Source organism: Phalangium opilio, unplaced genomic scaffold, assembly GCF_054372755.1.
Source record: "Phalangium opilio isolate 3A_F unplaced genomic scaffold, DU_Popi_V2 ptg000081l_1, whole genome shotgun sequence".
NCBI classification, from domain to species: Eukaryota; Metazoa; Arthropoda; class Arachnida; order Opiliones; family Phalangiidae; genus Phalangium; species Phalangium opilio.
The window spans coordinates 1418441-1445267 of NW_028324188.1; the positions used below are offsets into that span (position 1 = coordinate 1418441).

At 35.7% G+C, this 26827-nt stretch overlaps 3 protein-coding genes across 5 annotated transcripts; 1 reads left to right on the forward strand and 2 right to left on the reverse strand.

Annotated features, from left to right (window-relative positions):
- Positions 1–31: 31 nt before the first annotated feature.
- On the forward strand, positions 32–16231 carry LOC149653861 (uncharacterized). The gene is made up of 7 exons (XM_089846805.1): positions 32–386; positions 11843–12114; positions 12409–12852; positions 12913–13458; positions 13525–13978; positions 14050–14308; positions 15110–16231. Exons 2-7 carry the CDS (start codon positions 11974–11976, stop codon positions 15246–15248), a joined length of 1983 nt encoding a protein of 660 aa, XP_089702931.1. The 5' UTR covers positions 32–386; positions 11843–11973; the 3' UTR covers positions 15249–16231.
- A 984-nt stretch (positions 16232–17215) lies between these two features.
- Positions 17216–18266, reverse strand: LOC149653862 (large ribosomal subunit protein mL62). The gene is made up of 6 exons (XM_089846813.1): positions 18081–18266; positions 17942–17990; positions 17813–17872; positions 17668–17750; positions 17429–17598; positions 17216–17360 (listed from the first exon to the last, which is right to left on the reverse strand). Exons 1-6 carry the CDS (start codon positions 18234–18236, stop codon positions 17276–17278), a joined length of 603 nt encoding a protein of 200 aa, XP_089702939.1. The 5' UTR covers positions 18237–18266; the 3' UTR covers positions 17216–17275.
- A 1834-nt stretch (positions 18267–20100) lies between these two features.
- Positions 20101–26253, reverse strand: LOC149653863 (uncharacterized). Of its 3 annotated transcripts, none has more exons than XM_089846810.1 (2): positions 25699–26253; positions 20101–22536 (listed from the first exon to the last, which is right to left on the reverse strand). In XM_089846810.1, the coding sequence occupies exon 2, from the start codon at positions 22534–22536 to the stop codon at positions 20497–20499; it is 2040 nt and encodes a 679-aa protein (XP_089702936.1). In that variant the 5' UTR covers positions 25699–26253; the 3' UTR covers positions 20101–20496. The 3 variants fall into 3 exon arrangements, with proteins under 3 accessions (XP_089702936.1, XP_089702937.1, XP_089702934.1); XM_089846811.1 differs by lacking the exon at positions 25699–26253 and adding an exon at positions 24444–25649; XM_089846808.1 differs by lacking the exon at positions 25699–26253 and adding an exon at positions 22823–24345.
- Between the last annotated feature and the right edge of the window lie 574 nt (positions 26254–26827).

Here is a 26827-nt window from a genome sequence, read left to right on the forward strand (position 1 = left end):
TACTGGACGATAATGCTATTACTGTTTATATTTCTGAACACTCCGTTGGTTCCCGCCTTTAATAATTGAAACAGACACCCCTTGACCGCGTAAACAATAAGCCACCCTAAGAAAAAAAATTTGGCGGTTTTTTCCACCAACTATAGATAACGCCACAAGCTCTAGATTTAAAAATAATTTTAGGCCTATTTTTTGTTATTTTTATCTTAGTGCGGCATTTTCGTTTGTGGTTTTGATACGATCAGTTTAGGAGCATCCTTTCCCGCGCTATAAAGTGTTTTGGCGCGTTTAATTCTTTTGTAACTTATATTTAATTAAGTTTTAATTAAAGTAACGGATTAATTCCGCCTTCTGAAATAAATTACTTTTCGAAAACAACAAAATTAGTAAGTGACATTTAATTTCTATAAAGTTTGAAAACGTTTAAACTTTGACGTCGGCTAGGACAGCGAAATTAATTTGAAAATAGGCGTAATTTAGGCTTAAGATTTGGCCTATTTATAATATGAAATTCATTCTCTGTAAGTGCCTTTACGCGGTAAATCCAAGCCAGATGAAATGTGACAAACGTCATATTTTGTTTTTAGAATATGGAAATATCGTAATGATCTACCCACGATAACTTTTTGCTTTCTCTTATCTTTAAAACTTTAAAATCCGGTTTGAACTCTTAAGGAAACTAGAAAGTCAATTAGCGACACACTGAATATGTTTTAAATAATACAGTTATTTATTAGCGGTTTGTTGCGTAGCCTCGTCTTTTAAAACCCCTATATTACGCCTACTTTTTAAAAATATAACCGTGAGTTATGATGAGTCAATGAAATGCACCATTACACGACCTACATATTTCGTTGTCAATGTCAAATATCAGTAAGAACCCAGGTAACACATGTGAGCGAGATGGTCTGGAACTTCCATATGTTAAAAAAGGAACTAGAATTTAATTTTCTAATATAAAATAGTCTATCAGAAATTTATGAGTAAAAAATAACTTTATCTCTAAAATTCTTTGGCCCTTAACTCAAATTTCGATTAGGGTTAAATGTAATGGGCTAAAATGCTTACGCGTGAACTTAGCAATCGTATATTTATGATAAAAGCGTGCTAACATAAGCTTAACCGTTTATCTTATAAGGGGATTTGATATTAAAACTGAACTGAACTGGTAGAGTGGCGCATGCATTCAAGATTTCTTTATCCACTTGCAAATTAAAATATGAAATAACGGATTAACGATACGCCGTAGATCAGCTCGAGGAAATTAATTAATAATTAGCGTTCACATCAACGGAACTCATTCAGTCAACTCGCTGACATTAATTAAGATAATAGGTACGCGTATGCAAAGTTCAAGGAACAATATTCACGAGACAAATGAACTCATTCTTATTATCAACTCCGGAATATTTATTCAATCTAAATCATTGAAATCCCATGAGAAGGTCCGTTAAAGACAAAAATGTCATTTCTGTTTTTCTTCTGTACAAAAACACGAGGTTATACTCTCGTCTGGTCTCGTGGGAAACCAATATATACGCGGGGTCAATCTTACTTGACCCTTTTAAAAGGGAGCTACGAGAGTCCCCGTACCTTTGACACTAGTTTAAGGATCAAATGACAACAAAGTATAGTTGTAAACGTTCAAAGAAAAAAAAGTGTACCACCACCCTGATCTGAAAATAGTTTACGCGGGAGTATGAAGTACAGAAGAAAAAAAAAGGCGGGAAACACAGTAACACACCCTACAAGTAGAGCGAGCAGGGCTTGTAGCGCGCCCGAAACCCTTATGACAACAATATTCTCAGGGAGATTAATTTTCACGTGTTTTTATGTCCTGGTCTGCTACGCCCCGAACTTCCCTTAACCCTATATATCCTTTTGCAGTCTTAGAAAGGATTTAGGGACTTGAGATATGTTCCGTTCCATAAGTATGACACTACCCATACTTCGTAATGCCACCAAGAGACTTGCAGCTCGAGATAACTAGTTCGAGGGAGAACGATGGAAGCGAGAATTGCATTACTACACTCGGTGGTTAATTAATTTTGCAGGACTTCTTCCATCTAGCTCCTATTTAGTCTGCATTACTAATTAGGCCTTTGACAGCAGCGCCTCATGCACCAGGCGTATGTCGCTTTACCTCGAATCTATGACCTACCTAGGCTGTCACTTCAAAATTACAAGCTCCAGTTTCTAAGTTACCAGAGATTAACAAACTTATGGATGGAACATATCTTATGAACTTATGTATAAACTTCGTTACAAAACTAGGTGGTTCAGCATAGGTCAAAGGGTTATTTAAGCGCGACAATTTTATGGATTTAATATATTTCTAGGCCTATATTATATTGATAGAAAGCGGTAAACAAAACAATTGTTTTCATAAAATAATGGGAAAAATATTGGGGAATAAAAATGAATATTTCGTAATGTGGTCATCGTGTAAACAAACACAACCCTTAAACAAACAATATTACTTATTACGTTGAACATAAAAGCCACTTTGACTTTGACTTCACCTTTCTCCAACCCCCCCCCCTCTCTCTCTCTCTCTCCTTGTGTCCTTTCGAAATAACAATTTATCGAACTATTTGGTAAGGTCATATATTGTAGTTACACAACTATATTAAAAAAATCGAAGTCGAATTATCCCGTTTTTCACAATCTCTTTTTAAAATTAAATGTCCGTCAACACGGATCTTATAGAGGACGCGAAAACTGAACTGAACTGCTAGAGGGGAGGGGCGCATTCAAGATTCAAAAATATGGTCCTCTATAGAATTATTTACAAAGTTCATGAAGATACGAAAACGTATTTGAATCAAAAACTTTGAAAACGAAAGTTCAAAACGTGGATTTTATTTTAAAAATACTTTATTTCTCTCTGAAATGTGTTTTTTAAGAAATTCAACGCAATCCTGAATTCTAAGACAAAAAATCCATTTTTCTTCAACTTTCTTTGGATTCCGAATCTCCTTATTCTAGCTTATCTGAGCAAAATTCTTCAGGTTACCCATCACGTGGACCGCAGCCAAAAAAACGTCCCCAAAAATCTGAAATGAAAAAATAGTTTTCATTCACCCACGATTTTAATGAAGAACTTTCTCTGAGAAATTAAGACTCGAGTGGAATGCATTTTCAAGGTTTTTATAGTATAGGTTAGATGTATGTTACATCCCCTTTAAATTTCATCTTGCCTAAGATGATATACTTAAGAATTAGTTTATATAAACAAGATTTTTTTTAAAAATGGCTTTAAAAACAAACCACCAATGCACTTGTAACTTTTTAAGATCGGTTTTGAAGGGTATCTGATTTCATCATTGTCAGGAATTCAAAGAGTTGTATATATATTATTTCAGGGATAGATTTAATTTTAGAAGTAGGAATGGAGAACAGAGTTATCTGGGCGCGCGTCAAAGTCCCGGACCCCCTTCCACGGGACGGAGGGGGGGGGGTATGAAAGAAGAGGCGGGAGGGTCATAGCGTCAGAGGTAAAAAGGAATTACGATACAATTTTTCGCCGTCCCTGTCATCAGCAACGTCTTTAGTTTAAGTGAGCCAATAAGATAATTTAAACTTTTCGTTACGTGTTAATTGGAGGGAGGGGCAAGTCTATACTGGGTTGTCTATGAGTCGGAATAACTGAAGTAAATACTAACCGTTCCGTTCTCCATTCCTACTTCTAAAATTAAATCTATCCCTGTTTGGAATTATAGATTGGGGTGGAACGGTTGTTGCTTAAGGCTAAGTTGCATTGCAAATTAGTCAATTTGAAATTTTTGAAATGAAAAACCTGATCTTTATCAACAATAATGAAGTTTTCCAGCATTATCTGGGGTGTACAATATCCGTCAATAAATTGCATAATGTAGATCGCAATTACGTGTATATGTACATACATACATACGGCGTATATATATATATATAATTTCAGCTCTCGTAGTAACGTTTTGGAGAGGAAAGAGAGGATAAAAGAGAGTCATTCTTCCTTTTTTATTCAATCTCATATCCCGGACATTAACAACGGAAGTGAAACGTGACAACACCACTCTTAGCTTGCCCCTCCTTTAATAGCTTAAGTCGCGAATCGTCTTTCTTTAACTGTATTGCAATCTACGCTTGAAACGGAAGTCTGTTTTTGCAACGTTCCCGGCCACTAATATCTCTAGAAAATCGTAGTTTCGTGAAAAAGACCGATAATGATAGTTTAAAAAGTGAATCAAAATATGGAGAAAAAAAACCATATTGAAGTTTGCTCCAAATCCCCAGTCATTTTTGTTATCAGCTTTACTATGGATTCCGTGGAATTGATTTCACATATTCAAGCCTGGGAATTCTAGTTAAAAAAATTAAAAAAGCTTCACGAGAAACCAGAACTTTCATATCGTGTTACGAAAATTTTAATTGTTAAGCCTAAATTTAAACTTTTTCAAAAGTAGGCCTAACGAATTTTTACTGAAGATAATTTAAGTTTTTTTCCAAGTCTTAAAATTTAAGCCTAATTAAGCCTTACTTAAGGAAGAACGTTAATTGTTAAGCCTAAATTGAAACTTTTTCAAATTAGGCCTAGCAGACACTATAAACTTTAAACCTAAGTTAAGCTTTTTCTTCGTAAAAGGTTTCAAAAGGCCTAATAGGTCAAAAAACCTTTTTTTGAAAAATTTATTTATTTGAAGTATTCATTATCTTTGTCAGGCTTTCAATATTCATGGGGGAAATTTAATTTACTTAATACTTATTATTAAGCGTAATATCAGCTTTTGTTTAACGGTTCCGTTTTATATATATTACGTTTTGATAACGTTTAATATTTACTCTACAATCACTAATTTCTATTTTAATTACATACCCCCAACGTTGATAGAAAAATTGATCCATTTAGACCTATATTTCATAAGCTATTTTGATTCAAAATTTCCACTTTCCGCTATCCAACTTGAATATAACTAAAGCGTACTAGAGATCGGTGATGTCGGTTTGCACGAACTACTTTTATCATCGTTAAATTTAACAATGGAAAGTAATCCGCTTTAGCCTAATTCGCTTACGTTGTGTTATTTGAATTTGAAATTTAAACTATTGGTTGAAAAAAAAATGTTCCAATTGTTGCCTATTTGTTTCGTAAATAGGCGATTGGCGAGGCATATTTTTTAAAGGGAGGGTGAAAGGAGAACTAAATTGAATTTAAAGATAACTCTGAGGAGATATTTCTTTTAATGTTTCACTATACACGGATTGGTCTTAAAATTAATAGAATAGTAGATTATTTTCTATTTCACCCTCCCTTTAAAAGCGTGAAATAAAAGTTTGCTAAATTAATATGATGAGGTTGTTATCTCGGAGGAACTCTAACAAGTTATTATAGCAATAGCCCGATTGGTATTTGATTTGTTATTCAAAACAGATCGTCCTGCATTTAGTATGGCTTCTAATTTAAAATAAACCAACCGATAAGAATCGTGGTTGAATTATCTAATACCGCTTTGAAATAAGTAATCATTTCTGGTATTTAATTACGAAAATTTACTGTTTATTATTTTTATAAATTAGTATCAATACGCAATAGTTGTTACATAACTTGTATAAGAATGAATGGGCCAAGAAACACACCTTTAAGCGACACGTCAGTAGAAGAAAAGTTGTTTAACTTAGAAAAATAAATGACAAAAGTGATTGGTCAATAACGTGAAATTGAAAAGGTCGAAATAGAGTGTAATAGGAAATTGGAAAGAATATAAAAAAGAAAGAAATTTGGGTAAAACCCTAGGAATAAATACAGCTACTAGGAATGATTGTGTAACCAACCATTTTCACTCTCAACGTATCTAGGCAGCTTTGTGGGAGGAGCTAGCAACTAATCATTATATATGACCATATGACGAATAATTTATCTCATTGCGCATTGATCCTTGCATCTTACCAAGCAACTCGCCTTGGTACCATACAACCAATGAAATAACCGTTGAAATGAAAGACGCTATCAGAAGTTCTCAAGCCCGGTATACCCACAATACATGCGTAGATATCAACATGGAAGATATATATGGGGGACAATGGTTCCTAGTATCTTTATTTATTCCTAGGTAAACCATACAGATTCATAGATTCCTGTTCGAGCCCAACCAATTTCCTGAACTCTCCATTACACGCGTTATGTCTCTTCAATCTATACCCACGCATGCACACGAGTCCGGAGTTCTTTTACCTTTTGATAATGACTTTCCCGTGACAACGTTACCTCTGACACGCTCGCTCACGAGTGTGTTCTTCAAACTTAAGAGGACCTCGATGCACGCGATATACGTTAGACTTATAGCGAAATATTCGAGTGTCTAATATCACGTGTTTCAACTTTCCAACAAATCGTAGGATCTTGTCGATAGATAGTTTGCATGCGCTAAAGGGGCTAGAGAAATTTCCTCCCGCCCCGTCGCGTTCCTGAACTCTAACTGCGCATGCGCTCCAGCAGGGCTGCCTGTAATTTGTTATTAGAGCATCTCCTGCATGATACTACAAGCTTTTCAGGACTTCTGTTGTAGATAGTGGTTGAAATTCTGGCAACACTTGTCCGCGTGACGTCAACCGGGAGATTGTAAGATTATATATTTGACCCTAACGGGTCAAAACGCTGGTTGTTTAATTAAGGTAATTTATAAGCGATATAATGCAAACATTACGAGAAAGATTGTAATCTTAATGATATGATATTAAAAAGGGGGGTTGGGGCTTACGTAATGACAGACAACGTTGGCATAATGAATAGGACCCGCGTTTGTTTTTCCTAAGTGATGTAAGTAGGGTCGTTCCAAGCTCGGGGTCACGTTCTTTGTTTTTATTTCCCGCGAGTATTTTTATTATTGCCGCTGCTTTGTTATTGTTTTTCTTTTATGGTTTATACGATTGGCCGCGAAACGATGTTAGAATGCATCCATATAGCGGATTAACGGAGACCTCTATTTCATGGTCCTATTTTGAAAGAACTTATCCCATTCCTTCAATGTCTTCCTTCACTTTGGAGGCTCATAACTCTGTTTCTACTAGAGATACTGGGATGTCCTTAGAGTATGTTATAGCCCTATTTCTTGCCTTTCTAACGGTATTAAATAATTGGGGTTACGACAATCGGGGCCCGAGTAATTAAGCAAAATGTCAATTCATGAACGTCTTCTCGATAGGATTAAGATGGGCTTATTTACAAGACACACTCTGGTTCTATAAGAGGTACAAGGATGTCCTTTGAGTATGTTATAGCCCTATTTCTTGGCTTTCCAACGATACTTGAAACTTGCGGTTACGACAATCAGGGCCTGAGTAATTCATCAAAATGTTCATAAACGTAATCTCCATAGGATTAACCTGGGCTTATTTACAAGACGCCTTTTAACTCTGGTTCTATCAGAGATATAGGGAAGTCCTTTGAGTATGTTATAGCCCTATTTCTCAGCTTTCCAATGGTACTAAGTACTTGGGGTTACCCCAATCAAATCAGGGGCCGAGTAATTAAGCAAAATATCAAAAAACTTCAATTTTCCCCACCAATTTCATATGAACCCCTCGACTTCAGTTAAAATATCCCTTATTCCATTGCAAAATTTCATGTTTTCGCAATCCCGCATGGCAAATACGGTAATTATTTTAAGCGTAGCCTGCAATTTCGCTTCAGTTAGAACCATTTGTATCGTGGAAAAGGCGAAACACAAACTAGGATAGTTGGTTTCTATTTTGTCCTTTCAAACTATCGCAAAACAAATTGTGGTTTTCCTCCCCAGTAGCAGCAGCACCTGTTCAATTTCTCACTAACACCACGACGTAGTTTTCTACTGTGTTTCTTTTATTTTTGTTAGTAACCGTAAACAGTAGTAGTTTAGTTTTAAACATATCGGCAAAACTGGGACACGACAGTTTTGTCCCTTTCCACGCCCCCTTTCAGTCCCTGTCGGGGTTGGTTGGCTTTTTAGAGCTCCATTGTATAATAATATAACAATAATAAAAACATTTCTTTTAAACCCTTACTCAATATGAAGAAATTTATTGACAGCTTTTCAAGAAGATAAATTAATAAAACTGTATTTTTAGGTGTTTCCAATACTTCTACATCTATACTGCTAGCAAAAAGAAAAGTGTAGGCCTACGTGTCTACAAGGAAAATCTTTTGTTTAATATTCATGATTTTTCTATCTTGGTACAAGCAAGAAGTGATATCTAGTTTATTAGGGAGAAGGTATAAGATGCCTAAGTATTCGCGCGAGCCATAGTCCCTGCAGTCCCACTTTCAAAATACAAGGGGGGGGGGGACGTAAAAGGAGGCCTACGGGCTATTTCACCTCTCCTCAGTCGCAAAATATGACTGTAATTTTCGTTATCATTCGCGTAGCGCTGACATGAGTTTTCAAGAACCAATGAGATGCTGCTGGTTGTAATTTTTATTTAGAGGCGGGGATTAACTCCGGACAGGCTACGTCTTTTGGACTGGAGATAAAGCTAGATTATAAATGTGGGGCGAATTTATACCATCTCCCTAATAAACTAGATATCACTTCTTGGTTGGTACAAGTTATATAGGTATGAGAATTACCACTTTATCTCACCTCTTTTCTTCAAGTTTCTATACTAGTAATTAGTGAAATAGTTAACTTTAATTAGCCTAGGTATAAAGAGTACTTACTACCACTTACGTGAGTAACATTAATTAATTAATTACCTCGTAATTAGGTTATATATTTAATTTTTTTTTTCATTAGGAATTAGCGATATTATTAGGTCAAGCGACGTGACCTTTTCTTGGACTAACATATAAACCTGGTTTAATGTCAAACGGCGTTAATCTTAATCCAAACACTTATAATCCAAAGAGTCTTCTAGAATAAATAAATATTCCTTCGCGAGTAGGTATAGGATCACAGGATCGAGGTTGTATCCCAGAAATGAATTAATCTGAAGTTACGAAACTTATATGGCAACTTTAACTGCAAAAGGTGTTTGTTGTTCATGTTGTTGTTGTAGGGCTTGTCCCCAAAGTGTCGGAGGCTTTGTATAAACATTAATTATTTATGTAACTACAACAACCAATCATAAGTAGAAAACTATAAGTATGACCATTTCCACTGCGATGTTGCGTTTTCTAGTCCCATCATAAGTTTATAAGATATGTTGGGACATCCATAAGTTTGTAAATTCTGGTAACTTATAAACTGGAGCTTGTAATTTTGAAGTGAGTGAGGTAACAGGTAGGTCCTAGATTCGAAGGGTAAAGTGACATACGTCTGGTGCATGAGGCGCTGCTGTCAAAGGCCTAATTAGTAATGATTGCAGACTAAATAGGAGAGCTAGATGGAACTTAAGTCCTGATACAAAATTAATTAACCACCACCGAGTGTAGTAAGTACTTCAATTGACTCGCTTCCGTCGTTCTCCTTCTCGAACTAGTTATCTCGAGCTGGAAGTCTCTAGGTAGCATTACGGACTGTATACCTAATGTCATACTTATCATGTAACATATCTTATAAACTTATGGTAATACTTATGCTAGGGTTGAAATCGTTCGATTAAAAATTGCGAAAATCAACGAACATGTTTACACTACTCTGAATTGGCTGTCAGAGTCAATACAATGAAGGATCTTTTTGGTCGATAAGATATACATAGTCCGAACTGGTCTTGATTGCAATATTTAAAATGTCATTTTTGTCACGTGTTTCATTTTAGTAAGCGTCATTTTCTAGTTTGACATGGAGTTCAGCCGCGTTAAACAAAATCCCGTACTATTATAAACAGGTCGATATAATGTTAAAATCTTGCGTTTCACATCAAATCTAACAAATGAATAATGAAGCGCGTTACCACTAATGATTGCTAACATTGTTATTTTAGCGTACATGTAAGTTTAATACATGTCACGTGGTAGGAAATGTTTTCATTTATGTTTGGCCTGACGTTTTATAAAGGTATACTTAACTTAATACGAAACTAAATTTAAATTAAATTAAAGTTTAAGTAAAACTTCTGAGAAAATAAAGCAATTGTTGTACGCCATTTTGGAACCACCTACGATATTAAACCCCTTTTCAGTTATTATTTCTTAATTATCTAACCGGGGGAACTTGACTCCGCCCACAACGATCACCCACATCAATATAAACATCAACAAACACGTATAATGAGTGACGGAAAGTCTTTTGTAGTTCGTTAACCAATAGCACGCGCTACCTCTGAAGAACATTAATCTCGCGTCACCGCACGCGCTACTCCTATGTGCACGAGATTTTAAAACCAGCGCGTGAAATTATGGATTAGCTGTGTCTCTCTCTGTGTATGTTTGTCTGTTTTTAAGTAGCCCTTTTGTATCGTAACGGTCATGTAGATTTTATAGCTCTTCATATTGCATTTGCTTTGTTTCGTCGCGAACCGACGGGTTATTTCGCGCACAGTTTCAACATTGTCTTGTTGGGTTTTCTTTTGAAAGCGAAAAGTATTTTTAAAAAACCACCCGGGTTATTTTATTTATTCGAAAACCGGAATTAGTTATTGTTATTAAGCCATGAGTTTCGTATCGGTTATTTTAAGGTGTAAGTATTAACGTCTCTTTGTTTGTAGTTCATGTAATTTGTCGCGTGGATAGTGAATGTTTCGATGACACGCTTGTTTATAATGTTGTAATACTTGGTATGGATGTGTATTTGCAATTGTTTTATAGTACAGTACTTGTTAAGGTAGAATTTTTCTATGTAGATTTTTTATTTTATCGTGAATAGTGTCTTCTCGACGTGATGTTGAATATTTTATTTTGAAGTAAATTGGATAGAAAGTTATCGACTTTTTTTTAATATAGGGTTATAAGAAAACTAAGGTTTTAAGGATTTGGTGATCGCGATGTATTATGGGTAGTTTTTTAATAATTTCTTTGAGTTAGAAAAATAATATATAAAATTATTTTGATTTGGTAAATCCATTTTTCCAAAATAATTCTGCAACATTTCTCATTTAGTTTGATTTTAAGTCCAATTATTGCAAGATTATAGTCCAAAAATTTGTCATTTTGAAGTCCAAGAACTTGTCAATTTTTGGTCTTAAAAATTGGTCAGTTTTTGGTCCTTAAAATCGGTCAGTTTATGGTCCTTAAAAATTGGTCAGTTTTTGGCCTCAAAATTTGGTCAGTTTTCGGTCCTTAAAATTGGTCAGTTTATGGCCTTAAAATCGGCCAGTTTTTGAGTTTTTGGCCTTAAAATAGGTCAGTTTATGGCCTTAAAATTGGTCAGTTTAAAAATTGTTAACTTCTTCGATCTTTAGTTAATCTACTTTGTAAAGTTCAGTGTAGTATCGATTGCAAACTTAGCGCCGGAGTTTGTTAGAGGAAAGGAACTGACCGAATGACCGAAGTCAATATTACTTGTCAAAAAGAAAATGTATATATAGCCTTAATCTTGCCTTTATTATGTGTCTCAGCTTATACTGACGCGAGGGGGGATCCATAAGGGGGAGGGGCAATGTATTCCCTTTTTTTTTTTTTTTTTGAGCTTATTTCTAGTTGCTATGTTATGTTGGAAGTTTACACGTGCTTCCACTGGTGCTTCTATAATAATACTTGACATTTCCAACGTCGCCGCTCTAAGAGTAACAAGTGGTAGATTTTCCACGCTGTTTTACTACAACTTTGAAATTAACGTTGTCGTAAAAGTTAATTTATATTTTGTCGTAAATACGGTAAACAATAAAATATTGTCATTAATCAAAACTAATTACTAATTAAATCCATGGACTTTGCGTGAATTTAAAAGGACCAGAAAAGAAGAAATTGGTTTATGAAGAATTTTTTTATAATTTTCTTATTTGTTGGCAGCTTTGAAGTTTGGTGTTCGATATTTCTATCTGCGGTTATTGGTGGAGGCGAGACCGGCTTGGTTTTCTTTCCCGAATAATGCTTCACGGAAGCTTAAAGAGATTCGGTGACCTTTGCCCTCGTCAAAGGACATGCGTTTTCACCAGCGTCTTAATCACCTTTCCCGTTACGTATCACAACGAAAACGAACTATCTGTTTCTTTTGCTGTTTCTTCCTCATCGCCTTTTCGGGATTCTTACATCATTACAAAACCAAAAAGCCACCTACACAGGTAATTAAAGATACCGCACCCCCTTAGTCACTACCTAAGATACCCTGCCTTGTCCCGAAGTTTAAACCGGAAAGAATTTCCTGGTCTAAGTTACACTAAACACTAATAACTGTTTGAGATACATGATGATGTTTTTATTTTTAAAAACTAGCCTTACTGGTATCATAAGTTTATAATTGATATGTTCCTTCCATAAGTATGACACTACCTATACAGTTCGTAATGCTACCCAGAGACATACAGCTCGAGATAACTAGTTCGAGAGCAACGACAACAATTGAATTATCTTTTCAGATAGTGGACATTCGTTGGGAATACGATTTGGACATACAGGAGCCCATGCCGGACCCTAGCCAATCGTGTTCCCTTCCCCGTATTCATCCATTTGACCCGTCCATTCTTCCCTACTTGAGCCAACCTCGTCCCATCGTTTGCAAAGTTCGCCAACCTTTTTTGACCTTCGTCGACGCCCAAGGACGTTTAAAATGGAATACCACCGCCTTGAAGGAATCCGGATACGGTATCAATTCTCTATCGTGCACGTATCAAACCATCACCAGACCAAACGGAGATGATTTCGCCGTTCAAGAAGGACCGGAAGTGCCCTTCCCCAATGATGAACGAGGCGTCCTTCTCGAGGAAGATTTTGTTTCCGTTTCTTGTTATAACTTCGCCCGATTCAGCGTCTACGCCAATATCCACGGACATGTTAAGCCGAAATCTCACAAAGTCGCTAAGGTAAGTGTCCACACACCGCGTATCATACTCGGTTAATTAACCTAATTATAATATCAACAGGATAATCAATACGGCATATTTTTCTTGGGTATTGACTCCATTTCGAGAATGGCCTTCATCCGCCACTTACCAAAGACATACAAGTACTTAACTAAAGTTATGGGTGCCAATGTGTTCCGTGGTATGTCCAAGGTCGGTGATAACACCTTCCCAAACCTAGCCGCGCTATTAACGGGCAAAAAGGTCAAAGAAGAACTTATCGAAGACGGTGACTTTGACCGTGAATGGCCACTAGCTTGGAAGGACTTTGAAGCGAATGGTTACGCCACCCTCTTCGCCGAAGACCAACCTCATATTGGACTGTTCACTTACCTTCGACAAGGTCTCAAGAAACAACCCACCGATCATTACTTAAGACCATTTTGGTTAGCCGTTGAGAAATCCGGAGTTCATAGATTAAGTTCAAATATGTGTTTTGGAAACACGCCCAAACATCTTTTGCAATTGGAGTATTCTAGAGATTTCTTGGTACAGTATTCCAGACTCGGAGTTCCCGTCTACGGACTATCGTTCTTTGTGGAACTTAGTCACGATTACTTGTGCAAGGTCAGTTGTGATTGGACACTTTTGTGTACCAATTTGGGAGTGTAATCGGTTTGCAATTTTGTTAAGGTATCAGTAGCTGATGACGATTTTGCGTCATGGTTGGAAGACCTTCATTCACGCGGTGTTTTTAATCGTACGGCGTTGGTACTGTTCTCGGACCATGGTCATCGTTTCGATTCTATAAGGGAGACCCTAATAGGTCGCTTGGAGGAACGCCTACCATTTTTCGCCATGTATACGCCACCAGATATACTTAAGACTAACCCATCAATGGCTGAGAACTTAAAAATAAATACGGGACGTTTAACGTCGCTGTACGACGCTTATTACACTTCGATAGATCTCTTGCGTCACGGCACGCTTAAAGGTCATCATTTAGGCCAAACTTGGAGTTCAAAGGGTAAATCTTTATTCGGTACCATTCCGGCCAATCGCACGTGTGTCCAAGCTGGAATTCCTGACCATTATTGCGTTTGTGAGGAAGAGGAAACGTTGGAGAATGACAATGACGTCGTGAAAGGTCAGTACAATCATACTGGACATCATAATTACCCTCACAATTTTTGATAATAAAAATTAAAATTCTTGCAGAGGCGGCCGAATCGGTGATGACCGTTTTAAATTTAATGGTCAAGCAAAATGTAAACGAATCTCTATGCGTCCCATTGACCTTGAAGAAGGTCCGAAGAGCCGAAAGGGTCAAACCAAGTGATAAAATCTTAATAAACTTACACGATTATTTCGGGAAAATGGTTCAGGAAAAATCGGCAAAGTCTGTCATAAGCAAATTGAGGTTGGTCATCGAAACTAGTCCAAATAATGCCATTTTCGAAGCCACCGTTATTCACAGGTAAGTCTCGATCTTTTTAAGTTTGGGAAGCTAACTTACAGGGGTTTCAACTCCCACGCATTTCCTACCTGCCCCTGTAAAACGATTTCGCCTTAATACACGCGTGCATGCAAGGTCCGCGTTTGAGCTTTGTCCACTTACAAATTAAAAATATATATTAACGGATTAATGGTATACAGCTCGAGGAAATTAACGATTAGCGTTCAAAAAATAATTTATGCTAATTTGGTTGGGAAAAAACATAATTTATGCTAATTTAGTGGGGGGAACATAATTTATGCTAATTTAGTGGGGGGGAACATAATTTATGCCAATTTAGTGGGGGGGAACATAATTTATGCCAATTTAGTGGGGGGGAACATAATTTATGCTAATTTAGTGGGGAAAAACATAATTTATGCTAATTTAGTCGGTAAAAACATAATTTATGCTAATTTAGTCGGTAAAAACATAATTTATGCTAATTTAGTCGGTAAAAACATAATTTATGCTAATTTAGTCGGTAAAAACATAATTTATGCTAATTTAGTCGGTAAAATCATAATTTATGCTAATTTGCTCGGGAAAAACATAATTTATGCTAATTTAGTCGGCAAAACATAATTTATGCTAATTTGGTCGAAAATCCAATAAATTATGCTAATTTAATCTTTAAAAACCTAAATTATGCTAATTAGGTCGGAAAAACATAATTTATGCTATTTTGATCGCCAAAAAAATAATTTATGCTAATTTGGTGGTCGTGATTTCACACCTACAACTACTTTTTGTATTAATCCGCGATATTCCCAACCGTTATAGGCCAGAGGAAGGTTTCACGGTAGATCAGGATATAAGTCGTATCAACAAGTACGGAACTCAATCCTGGTGTATTGAGGATCCGGTACTTAGAAAATATTGTTATTGTCGTCAACCATTACCCTTCTCCATGAGTCCTTGAGTCGTCTTTGAGTAATTCATGTCATGAGATATCAACTAATCAACCAACTACAGTTAACTCCTGCCTAATAAACATTCAATTTCCACTTAGTGGAATTAACTTTTAAAATTAAAGGACAAGAGGAAAATAATCCCGGGATATTTCATGTCCTGGTTTTAATGTGATATATTTGTCTATTTCTTTTCTCAAGTAGATTAGTTTCTTGATTAATTTTAAGTTATACCTGTTGCAATCTTAAAATGGGGACTAATTTAACTCGGTTAAATCAAATTAAGTTAAGTCCCCATTAAATTAGCAATGTATATATTCTAATTTCGCACAGTTTTTTTTTTTAATTTAGCGTATCTCCCTGTTGCCAAAAAACAAATCTTACCCACCTCCTTCCAAATCTATATTTAATTTAATTCAAATTAAAATTAAAGCCAATTTAAATCTTAGGATTCGTGTGTTTGAAGTTTCGATTACAGCGCCCCCCTACGAGCGAGCGAATGTTGATTGAAATTTTAGGCTAAATTAGGCTTAGCATAAACGTCAATTAAAAATGCAACAACAAACAACAACATGTTTAATTAAAGCCTTATTAAATGTTAATTGTCAAAGATATATAGTATTTTATACAAGGGACCAATATAATTATAATATGGTCGTTTTACTAAGCCTAATTGCAATATCTATTGTAGAACGTCAGTCACTAGTTCGCTAAACATTGCCTTAAATTCTATTACAATAGATGGAGAGACTGGTTTTAGAAGTATCCTAAATGTTTAGATATAATATATATATATTAACTGTGGCCTTTTTCCTGTAAAACTATTTTCTAAGTATATCACTAAATGTGGTGACAATTTCTACTCATCTACTGTTTGTACATTTCGGAAAAAAAAGAGAGAACAAAAATGAAATACCTGTTTATAATAGTTCTATTTTGATGTCACATGTTGCCGTGTTTATATTTAAATAAATTATTATAAATTATGAATTTATTTATTAGTCTTTTGTTTATTAATAGTTTATTTTCAATTTTAGACGAGTTTCCCGCCAAAATTGTATCTAGAGTGACGCTTCTAGAATTGAAGCGCGTGCGTTTTCCCGCCTAAATTCAAAAAATTATCCCATTGAAAAAGGAACTGAACTGAACTGAGCTAGCTCCTTGAGAAGCCCATAGAGATACAAGAGGAACAGTTGAATTTTCAGCTTTGATTCGGGTTCAATGGAAGCGCCCCTTCGCGTGTGTGATAGGGTGAGTTGTTTGTAGCGCCATCTACATGCGGCGAGGTAAACTAAAATATTACTAACCCCATGTTAACACTCGAAGTTAAGCAGCTTCGAGCGCGGTCAGTACTTGGGAGGGAGACAACGCGGGTTCGAATCCCGCCGGGGACGTTTTATATTTAATTAATTTTTATTAATTTCCGTATTAATTAATGGAAGGAAAAGTGTTTGTAAAATAAAGGGATGTTTATTAACAGAGAATTAAAATATTTGCAAGATGAAACATTACGGTATTTATTTTTTGTTCAAATTGAATAGCTCCTTCGCTCGCCGATAGGGGCGTCACGTATCAAAAACCCTATCACACACGCGAAGGGGTGGGATGGAAATTTTCATAACAGAATGTCGCGAGACCCCCCTCGCAATAGTTTGTCTAGGTTCTTAATAGTGTTCTAATGTCTATGGAGAAGCCAGCTTTTTGGTTTCTGCTCCGCAGTCTGCTTGGAAATTTTAACTCCTGAGTTTAGTAAGTTTTGATGAAGTTGTTTTAATCTAAATTAAAGTTAAACATACTTAAAATTTTATGGAATCTTAGCGTAATTAGATAGTTTTATTGAAATATTATGGATAGAAGCCGCAACGATTAAGGTAAATGTAAATTTTAATATTATGAAGTTGACGTTGGTAAGCCTTGGCTATTGAATTTGGCTGGGAGGGAAACAATGGTATGTAAATTTTGCAATTAATTAAAGATAAACGTGTTTCAACCCTTTATTTTTATAAATACTAATACAAAGTAAGATTTAAGATAGAAATTATTCAAAATCTCCGCGTCTACCAGCTTTTAAGAATGATCTTTGACGTTTTTGACGTAATCTCTCAGCTGCAGCTTTCTCTTGTCTATTTATAGAGAAATTAGTCTTAATTTATTAAAATTAGTTCATTTTTAATTAGAATTAAGATATTACCTCGCTTTAAGAAGGTTCTTAGTTTCTGGAGGTACCACTGCAGGTTCTTTTTCAGCTTCTCTAATCAAACAACGTAATTTATCTAAACAATCAGCTAAATTTAATGTTTGGCTTCGTGTTTTCTCAGATTTTATGATGAGGTAGCCATCTTTATTCGTGTTGCTTTTTTGCTGTAAATTTACAATATTTAAGAATTAATTTATGTTAATTTATTAATCAAGAACCAAACATTTTATTACCAATTCAGCCAATTTAGTTCTAGCTTTTTCTGGTATCCAATTAGCAGTAATTAAATGAAACCTTACTTCAACTTTACTGTTAACTTTAAATTATATTTAAGTTAATTAACCAAGTTAAAGTTAGTTTTAAGTTAATTATTATTACCTTTATTGACATTTTGTCCACCTGGGCCACTACTTCTGCAATTGGAAACTTCAATTTTATCTAGATTAAAATTACACTTAAATTAATTATAGTTAAATAAATAAATTAAAGTTTAGTTATATGTCATACCCATGGGTATAAATCCACTAAACTTCTCATTAGGGCTTGAAATTGGTGTCTAAATAAAATTTAAATAGATTATAGACCAAAATGAAAAATCATATTTTTGCCAAGGCTTAACGTTTTCGGTATATTTTATGTTAATTACCTCGGGTATTTTAGCGAAATTTAAGGAACTATTTGGGTATAATTTATCTAAACTATATTTACTCTTGTACCACGTTAATGAAGACGAATTACGGTTAATTCCTGGTAAATTTAAAGATAAAAGTCGTAGCCCTAACCTCGCTCTGTAAGCCGCCATTTTTGTTCTTAAATTTATATACCATATTTTACGACAAATTAACCTAAAAGCGGCGAAAGAATGTAGTTCACTATATCCCAGCTGGCTGTTACGTTACCATGTTAAGTTGACGTAATTCCAAAGTAGTTATAGACCAGATCAGTACAGTACAGTTCAAAGAGAAATAGGATCTTTATTCCTTCGGAACCAAGGAGGATTGTTATAGGGAGGGGAAATATAGGTTTAATAGAATTTGATTTAACTAATGGATATTTCTCGACTAAAGGAATTTACGTGTATTTATAGTCTTAGATTTGGTCCACTACATTTAGTCTAAACCCAAAAATATCATTTCAAACTTCGTGTCAAGGAAAATCAGGGAATCACGAATATGTTTCGGAATCCACTTTAAAATTCAATCATTTTAAATCAATTCTGTACTTTTTGGGGCCCCTAGAGGTTTTTAAACCAAGGTGTCGGACATTTAACTTAGTTAAAAGATGCGAAATAATTTAGGCATTAGTCGTAGGACAAGTTTCCGACCCCTCGATTTGGATATTTAAGAAAAAGTTCAGAAAACGAATTTTGGGTAAAGGAAAGGGTTATACAGTTTTTTAAGGTTATGACTTGAAAGAAAAGAAGATCTGATATATTTCAAGATTAATGACGTATAAAAAATGAAAGAAAAACGTTCCTTAATGGTTAAGCCCTTGAGAATCGAGATGATTGGTGCTTTTTATCGCACGCTATTCTATATTAAAAAGGGAGGGGTTCTTTTCAAAGCTATAATAGCGCAAGTTTGCCCTCTTTTATTCTTTTTGGCGGGAAATTTTGGCGCGAGACGAGATGTCCGCCAAGAGTTTTTAACAAAAAGCATTATCGACATCGCACGCGCTACTCTTGACAATCATTATTTTTGGCGGGAACTATCACGCGCGTTTCCGAGCAGTACCGAGGGGTCGGAAACTCGCTACTAGAATTATTTATATTATTTTAAAACACCTGCTTGGGTTATCCCCACAAATTTCGTAATGGTATTACTGTATAAATGAAACTTTATGTTATCTCACCCTCAAGGATTTTCGTTATATTAATATGTCACGGCAATTGCATTGCGAAAATATCGAGTACTTTGAGTGACAGTTGTCCAACCCCTTTTAGAACCATAGCATAGAACTCGCTAATGAAACCTTACAAAACACGTAGCGCGTGCTGCAACGAAGGTAAAACACGTGGTTTTTTTTTAAAGCGGGAAATATGTTAGGACTTATCTTATAAACAAATCAATGAATGACGTCATCAGAAAGGCATTAGAGAGTTTAAGCATCCCCTAAACGCGTACGTGTAGCTACCTTCCACAGTGCATTAGACCAATGCATTGTCAAAGGTGGCTACACGTACGCGTATAGGGGATGCTTAAACTCTCTATTATTGATTATATAATTAAATGCCACGATGTTCCCTGGTACTCTAGATGTAAAATATGGTACAAACACATACACATGTAGAATATATAAACACAATATTGAATTTTATATTTATTTCAGTATACAGTATATAAAACACACTGGTTTTAAATAAATTAACATTAATTTTGGGCGCTTTTTCTATACAAAAAAAAAGATTATATTTAAAGAGAAAATTTTAAATATTTTTAATTCATAAATATACAGTATAGATTAGAAAACATTTAATTTAATTAAGTATTAATATTTGTAAGTAGTTTTATTATAAAATTACAGGATTTAATTAATTTTCTAGCCATAAATATTAATTATTTAATTATTTTTACCGAAAAATATAAAAGCTTCTCACAATTATTTATTTGTTTTTTAATTAATTTAGGAAACATGTCTAGGTATATTAGGATCGGTGGTTTTTGGTATTTGTTTTAAATTTTTAGACGATTTAAAATTTTGAGCAAATTCTTTTCTCACACACGAAAATACGTATTTTTATTTTTAACATTTTTATAATAACAATTTGAGTTTATTATTTTAATAATAATAATAATAATACTATATAGTCCGTAGTCTTTGAGGGACTTGGAAGTTCGTTCGTTCGATTGATTTTCCAAGCCACTCAAAGGCTATATAACTATAACGAGAAACTAAACTAATTAATTTAATTTAAAACTTATTACTTATAGTAGACAAAAAATAGGCTTAAAAAAACGACATGGGGTTACCGTTTGATCATATATGATTGCACGCGTGAACTAAGTTGTAACCGGCCACTCTGAAACTGAAAGTGACGTCATTTTTAAATAAATAACCCTTGGTTACGTTTTGCAATAGCAGTATTTTCGTAGAATTGGATCCTTAACACATTCGGATTGTCCCCTGTACTTATTAATTCTACTTATCTCCCCAATGACCTTCAATTGACCCCCAATTACATTTTGTTCGAGGTTAGATTCGAACAGGGCCCCGGAAGGACTAGCCTTAACCACTATGGTTAATTTCGTAGTAGTCTCACCAATTTTTTGAAGACTTTTAACGCTTTCAAATGACAAATTTTGACACTTATCCTTAACGTCCTTTAATAACCAATTAACTCTCGCGATCACCGTCCGTCCAGCGGATTCGGCCAATCGCGAGCTTTCTTTCGAGTTCAAGGACAAATCGACAGTATCAACGTTCATTCCGCATGCGCAGAAAAATTCCGGTATTCCCGCCTGGTCGCACGTGCGATTTAAAGGAATTGTACCGAATAAAGAACGACCGTATCTCGTTATAGTCGTTCCTAATTGGCTACTACCGTTAGTCACGTGGTTTATTATATCTACTAAAGTCGCGTGATGATCGAAAGGGCTGGTGAGTTTGGCAGTGTTGACCTTGAGATTCAGTAGGTTACGATTGGGTAATGATTTTGGCGGGATTACGGCGAAAAACGGCATTCGTTCCTCTAACCGACCAATGGGAGTCTCGCGAATTGCGTCGAATCTGTGTCCATGATCGGACATAAACGCGAAAAATGTGTTATCACCTAACAAACCTTCTTGTGTGATGGTTTTTAACATATTTTCAAAATCACTATCGGCAGCCGAGGCCCGACTTAAATACTCGTGGGTAACTTCCGCCAAAAATGAGAAGGCGAACCCGGGTCTGGTCCAACTGGTACCATTTGTACCACCACGCGCCCCGTAACGTCTCAAATAACTTAACAAATGATTAATTTGGTACTGATGACGCCGTAAATGTCCCAAACACATATGGGAACTGTACCGTAATTGGCTGGACTCCGTAACGGCTAGCCAGAACGGTCTCAAGTAGTAATCAGTTGGCTGTACTTTAAAACCAGTTGATAAGTATGTGAACATATTATAATCGGGGTAATCTTCGTCGAATAATGTCGTGTATCTGTATTTGGAGTAATTTTTCCATACCAATGGCCAAGTGTCGTAATGCGGGATGGTTGGGGGTAAGGGTAATTGTCCTCCGTAAGCTTTGTCCCCGGTTAAGATGGCCGCCAAGTTAGGGAACGTGTTATCAGCCACTTTGTTCATACCCTTGAAGACGTAAGCTCCCATGGTTTCGGTTAGGTACTTGTAGGTTTTTGGTAGGAACCTTATGAAGGCCAATCTTGATAGACTATCGACTCCGAATATAACCACGTTGATTGGCTGATTTACGATTGGTTGAGATATTTTTGAGCTTTCCCTTGGCATTGGTCTGGCATTAACGTGAAAATTGGACGATACTTGAGTATTAATGAAGCCTAAAATTTTGGCGTAACACGTGACTAAAACGTAATCGTGACGTAATAAGACGCCCTGAACCGGAAGTTCTTGTTCCGGACCGTATTCCACTTCGAAATCGTTGCCTTCTTTACGTAGGACGGGACTATAACGACATTTAACGGAGGGATTTTCTATTGGTCCGTATCCTTGTTCGCTCAATTCTGATTGGTTAAAACGCAAGTACCCCGTACCATCGATGAAGGTTAGATATGGTGGTTGACGGATCTTACAGATGATTGGTTTAGACGGAGGGAAATATTTCCAAGTAGACGGATGAAAAGGATGGACTCTGGTCAACTGGCACCACGCGGCTGTGTCGTTGGTTGTCGTCGCGTCCAGCGCGAGACCATTCGGGTTTTCCAATTGGTCCAGAGAGTATTTGAAGTAAGGATGGTTGGCAATGTGGTTTGGCGCCACTGATAGCGTCTGGTGATGGTAGCCCAGGCCAACATCGTTGTTAAAGGACTTTATAAAGTTTAATTGCGATTGGTGGAGATAGACGGTGGCAATGATAAAGGTTAGGAAAATGCAGACCAGTATAATTTGGCGTAGGCGAAATACTCGCGGTATGACCACCATCTGAAATTGACCAAAGGAAAATAGGTTTTCATTCTACGTTATACCATTTATAATCCCAAAGTTTTGTTGCTGAAAAACCCGCCAAGTTTGTAAATAAAAACCCCCAACCTTTATAGAAAAACCTCCATTTTTTGTAGCAAAAAAACCCCCCCAAGGTTTGAAGGAAAACTCTTGAATATTGTTAAGAAAATAAAACCCAGATAGTAATTCCTCAAATATTATAAAAAAAACCCGAAACTTTGTAAAAAAAAAACGGCCAATTTACAGTTTGTATTCCTAGGATTACCTTCATAAAGTTTTTCAACGCATTCTGGATAAAAACTGAAGGCTCGGGCGAGAGATATTACGTAGGCGGTAGACCACGTGTTACCTTTTCAAACTGCGCCAACTCTCACGTAATACAAATTACATGCCAGCTGACTAATTTACCAATCCTAGGCTGTACTGTTTATCTGTACTCTCATGCAGAAACACTACACCTCAATTCCAACAATTGTTTTCGATATCAAAACCCAACGCGATAAAAACATATTTTCTAACAAGTTGGTGCATGGTGTACAACTGTTAATAAAAACCACATAAATAATCTGAGAGGTTTATAGTCCAAACCCAAACATCAATCGAACCAAATACTTAAAGATTAGCAAAATAAGCAATAGTATCTCACTAAAAATACTTTAGTTTATCAAAAACCATACGGAAAATCACGCAGTTTAACAAATAGATATATCGTTTGAGTGTCTGGAGGGTCACTAAAACAGTTTATCAATATATATAGATTGATTTGAGGCAAATAGAATATAAACCCTGGTTTTTAATAGCTTTCCAAACCGCTAAAGAACTATGCCAGCCGTAAAACGTCTCAGAGGGGGATTATAATGCCAACAAAAAAGTAAAAAAAACCCGTTTTTCTATGCAATTTTTATTTATAACTTTCCTAGCCGCTAAAGGACTATAACAGTCATTCTTCTAAGTTATTAAAATGCTGACAAAAAACTCTGTTTTTCTATGGCTTTTTTAATAGCTTTCCAAACCGCTAAAGAACTATAGCAGCCGTAAACATGTCTTATTAATAATGCCAACAGAAACCCCGTTTTTCAATGCAATTCTTATTTATAACTGTCCAAGCCGCTAAAGGACTATAAACAGTTATTCTTCTAAGCTATTAAATTGCTGACAAAAAACCCTGTTTTTCTATGGCTTTCTTAATAGCTTTCCAAACCGCTAAAGAACTATAGCAGCCGTAAAAACGTCTTATTTATAATGCCAACAAAAACGCCATTTTTCTATGCAATTTTTATTTATAACTTTCCAAGCCGCTAAAGGACTATAACAGTCATTCTTCGAAGCAGACAAAAACCCTAATTTTTATGGAAAATTTTTTGTTAATCTTCCAAGCCGCTTAAACACTATAGAAACGGTAAAAACCTTTTACATCTATGGTAAATATTAGGGCAAACCACTCCTACAATAATTATAGATAAATAAATAAATACCTCTGCTCATTTACAAATAATTAAATATAATTTAATTTTAATTATAACGATATGATTAAATATTAGAATAGAAAAATTATTTAATAAAAAAATAAAAATCAGTACCGTCTGTTTATAGAGAAGTGACACTCCGTGTTAAATACCCAAAGAGAGTAATATAGTCAAAGGCAGTAAGATGCCATTACTATATAAATATTCCTATAGCAAGTCATTTACTACGTTTGTAAACAGCTGTCATTGGTTAAATACATCCGTTTAACATTAAAACAAATAACACGGAATTAATTAGCATTAAATTAACTACTACAAATAAATACACTTTGAACCTCCTCAAATTCTTACGACAAATATTGTTCGCTCTTTGAGGTTGAAAAGACGCGTATGTGTGGATACGCTTAAGTACACACGTACCTGAGTTTTCTATTATAAAAGTCAACTTAACTTCACACCAATATAGAAGGCGGGATGACTCAAACTTTTCTTTATATTTTTAATATCAGGTTATGATGAAAACTTTAGCGCTAGAGTTCCTTGAGAAAAACACCGCCCCTATAACGACTATAGTATGCTTACACGCCATTTTTTGTAACAAGGGAGTTTCTAATTCTTAACTAAGCAACAGAACGTGTACAGAAGACGTAGTTAAATTATTAATTATTAATTATTTAAATTTAATTTAATTTAAGCACGCTAAACTTGAAAGATCTTATGATATCAAGAATATGGAGCGTTTGAAGTTTTTAATCTGAATTTCTTTAATCTCTAATAAATATTGTATATTGCGCAAGTGTACGTCGTAAGTTATTTGTGACGTGTACAATTCAACCGTTTATCTACAACAACAACAACAACAGATACTGAAAAGCTTGTAGAATTCCGTTCGATTCAGTTCCCAAACTGAAGTTGCTCTAATAGAAAATACTGCATGGCAACCCTGTTTAGCGCGGTTAAAATTGAGAAACGTGGGGAGAGGGGGAGGGGGAATTTTCTAGCCCCCTTTTAAGTGCACAATAGGTACTATAAGGACCATTAATAAATAGTGAATTGCCCCTCGATGTTTGAAATTTTAGCAAATATTTGTTTATTTAATTATTTATTTAAAGGAAACATTATGTTTTTTTTTTTGTGCCAATCGCGTGCAAGTTACGGAATGGTTTCCTTTCAGGGTTCGTTCGAGTACTTGTGCACCGAATTTTCCTCAATCTTAGGTGTCTCACTCTCAATACTAAGAAAGTTCAAGTTTCTTAAGAAACTGGTTTTGAGATAATTATTGCAAGCAAGTCTGGTTGGCCTTGTTAGTTGTTACCTAATGCTATGCTATTCACGTCGGAATCGCATCCTTCATTCAGATATGCACCGGTACATTCCATTAAATTAATAAAATCAAGTTGATTTAAATATTAAATTCCAACCGCGTGTTTGAAATTGAGCTCAAATATATGTTTTTCATTAAATTGAGCGCGTGAATTATGGTTTTTAATCGAATTGAGCGCGTGAATTATTCTTTTTAATCGAATTGAGCGCGTGAATTATTCTTTTTAATCGAATTGAGCGCGTGAATTATTCTTTTTAATCGAATTGAGCCCGTGAATTATTCTTTTTAATCAAATTGAGCGCGTGTATTATGTTATAAAGGTTGTACAATTTAAATAAAATTAAAACTCACCCTTTAAAAGTATGTTTATCTGAGTGGTCCTTCTCATTCCAGCTATGAATAGATTCCTTCGTATCAATCCGGCTGGAAATAATGCTAGGGCCTATGATGACATCGGCAAATGATCCTAAGAAGCTGAGGACGAACGATGCGCTATTGCTCTTGGAGCTCCTCCAAACGAGGGAGGAATCAATGATACCGATTCGAAATGTCTTTCCAGATGATTATGGTTACCCGCGATTCCATCTTTCACCGATATAATCGAATTGTTGAACTTTAAAGGCTTAGCGAGGGATTAAATCTTTTCCAATAAACGCTCGCGATTTTCCATAGAAAGTCTACCTTTCTTTTCCCGCGCGTCGCGTTGGTTCAAGCTCCGTTTAGGCGGGAAGCTGGCCGATTTTTAGACCAAGGAGCCCAGGGACGCGGAGTTTCGAAGTTTTCCCACGGCTGTCTCTTTCCTCCTTTTGTTCAGTCCACGTTGTGTATCCGAATAAAGTCTAGCCGGGAAGACAGCTCGCAACTTGTACTTCCCATCTGTCGTTTCCCGCCTATAACACCATTCTACTTCTATTTTAGTTGGGAGCGCGCGCTAGGGATGAAAGCTTGCTGGCGCGCGCTGCGGGAGGGAAGCCAATGATTTTGTCTCCTACGTTACTATGGCAACCACGGAACCGGAGGAAATGAAAACGGCGGAACTACTCTCACGGGGTTTTTTTTCAGCGTGAATTGCTTCCGTGGTTAAACCAGGAAACTACAGTTTTTTTAAATGAAACTTTCAGGGTTGATTGTAGTCTAAGTTTATGGTGAAATTTTTTAACCATATCCTTTTGCTAGGCTTAATTTAGTTTCTTCCTGTTTTGAAGGGTGTAATTATCAGAGTTTGTGCACGGTTTTAATTGTTTAATTGGTTATTTAATAAGCAAGCGCATCGTTGAAGCAAAGGGGTTTTCAACCTTGTTTCCAAGAAAATTACGCATGACACTCTACAAGTAGATAATTTTCGCGCCTTTATTTGAAGTTATGTAACTGAAATGAACTGGTTTTAATTGCGTCTCCACGATTCACGATTACAGGCTGGGAAATAGCACACTTCCTCTGGTCCAAAACAGTTTATTAATTGCTTGGACTAGTTTTTTAA

Bases quoted from the DNA above. Each gene is read 5' to 3' on its own strand.
- LOC149653861 (XM_089846805.1), top strand. From the start codon at position 11,974: ATGCGTTTTCACCAGCGTCTTAATCACCTTTCCCGTTACGTATCACAA. The intron at 12,853-12,912 runs GTAAGTGTCCAC...TAATATCAACAG, and splicing joins AATCTCACAAAGTCGCTAAG to GATAATCAATACGGCATATT. The intron at 13,459-13,524 runs GTCAGTTGTGAT...AATTTTGTTAAG, and splicing joins GTCACGATTACTTGTGCAAG to GTATCAGTAGCTGATGACGA.
- LOC149653862 (XM_089846813.1), bottom strand. From the start codon at position 18,236: ATGGCGGCTTACAGAGCGAGGTTAGGGCTACGACTTTTATCTTTAAAT. The intron at 17,873-17,941 runs GTATGACATATA...ATTTTAATCTAG, and splicing joins TAGTGGATTTATACCCATGG to ATAAAATTGAAGTTTCCAAT. The intron at 17,751-17,812 runs GTAATAATAATT...TATAATTTAAAG, and splicing joins TGGACAAAATGTCAATAAAG to TTAACAGTAAAGTTGAAGTA.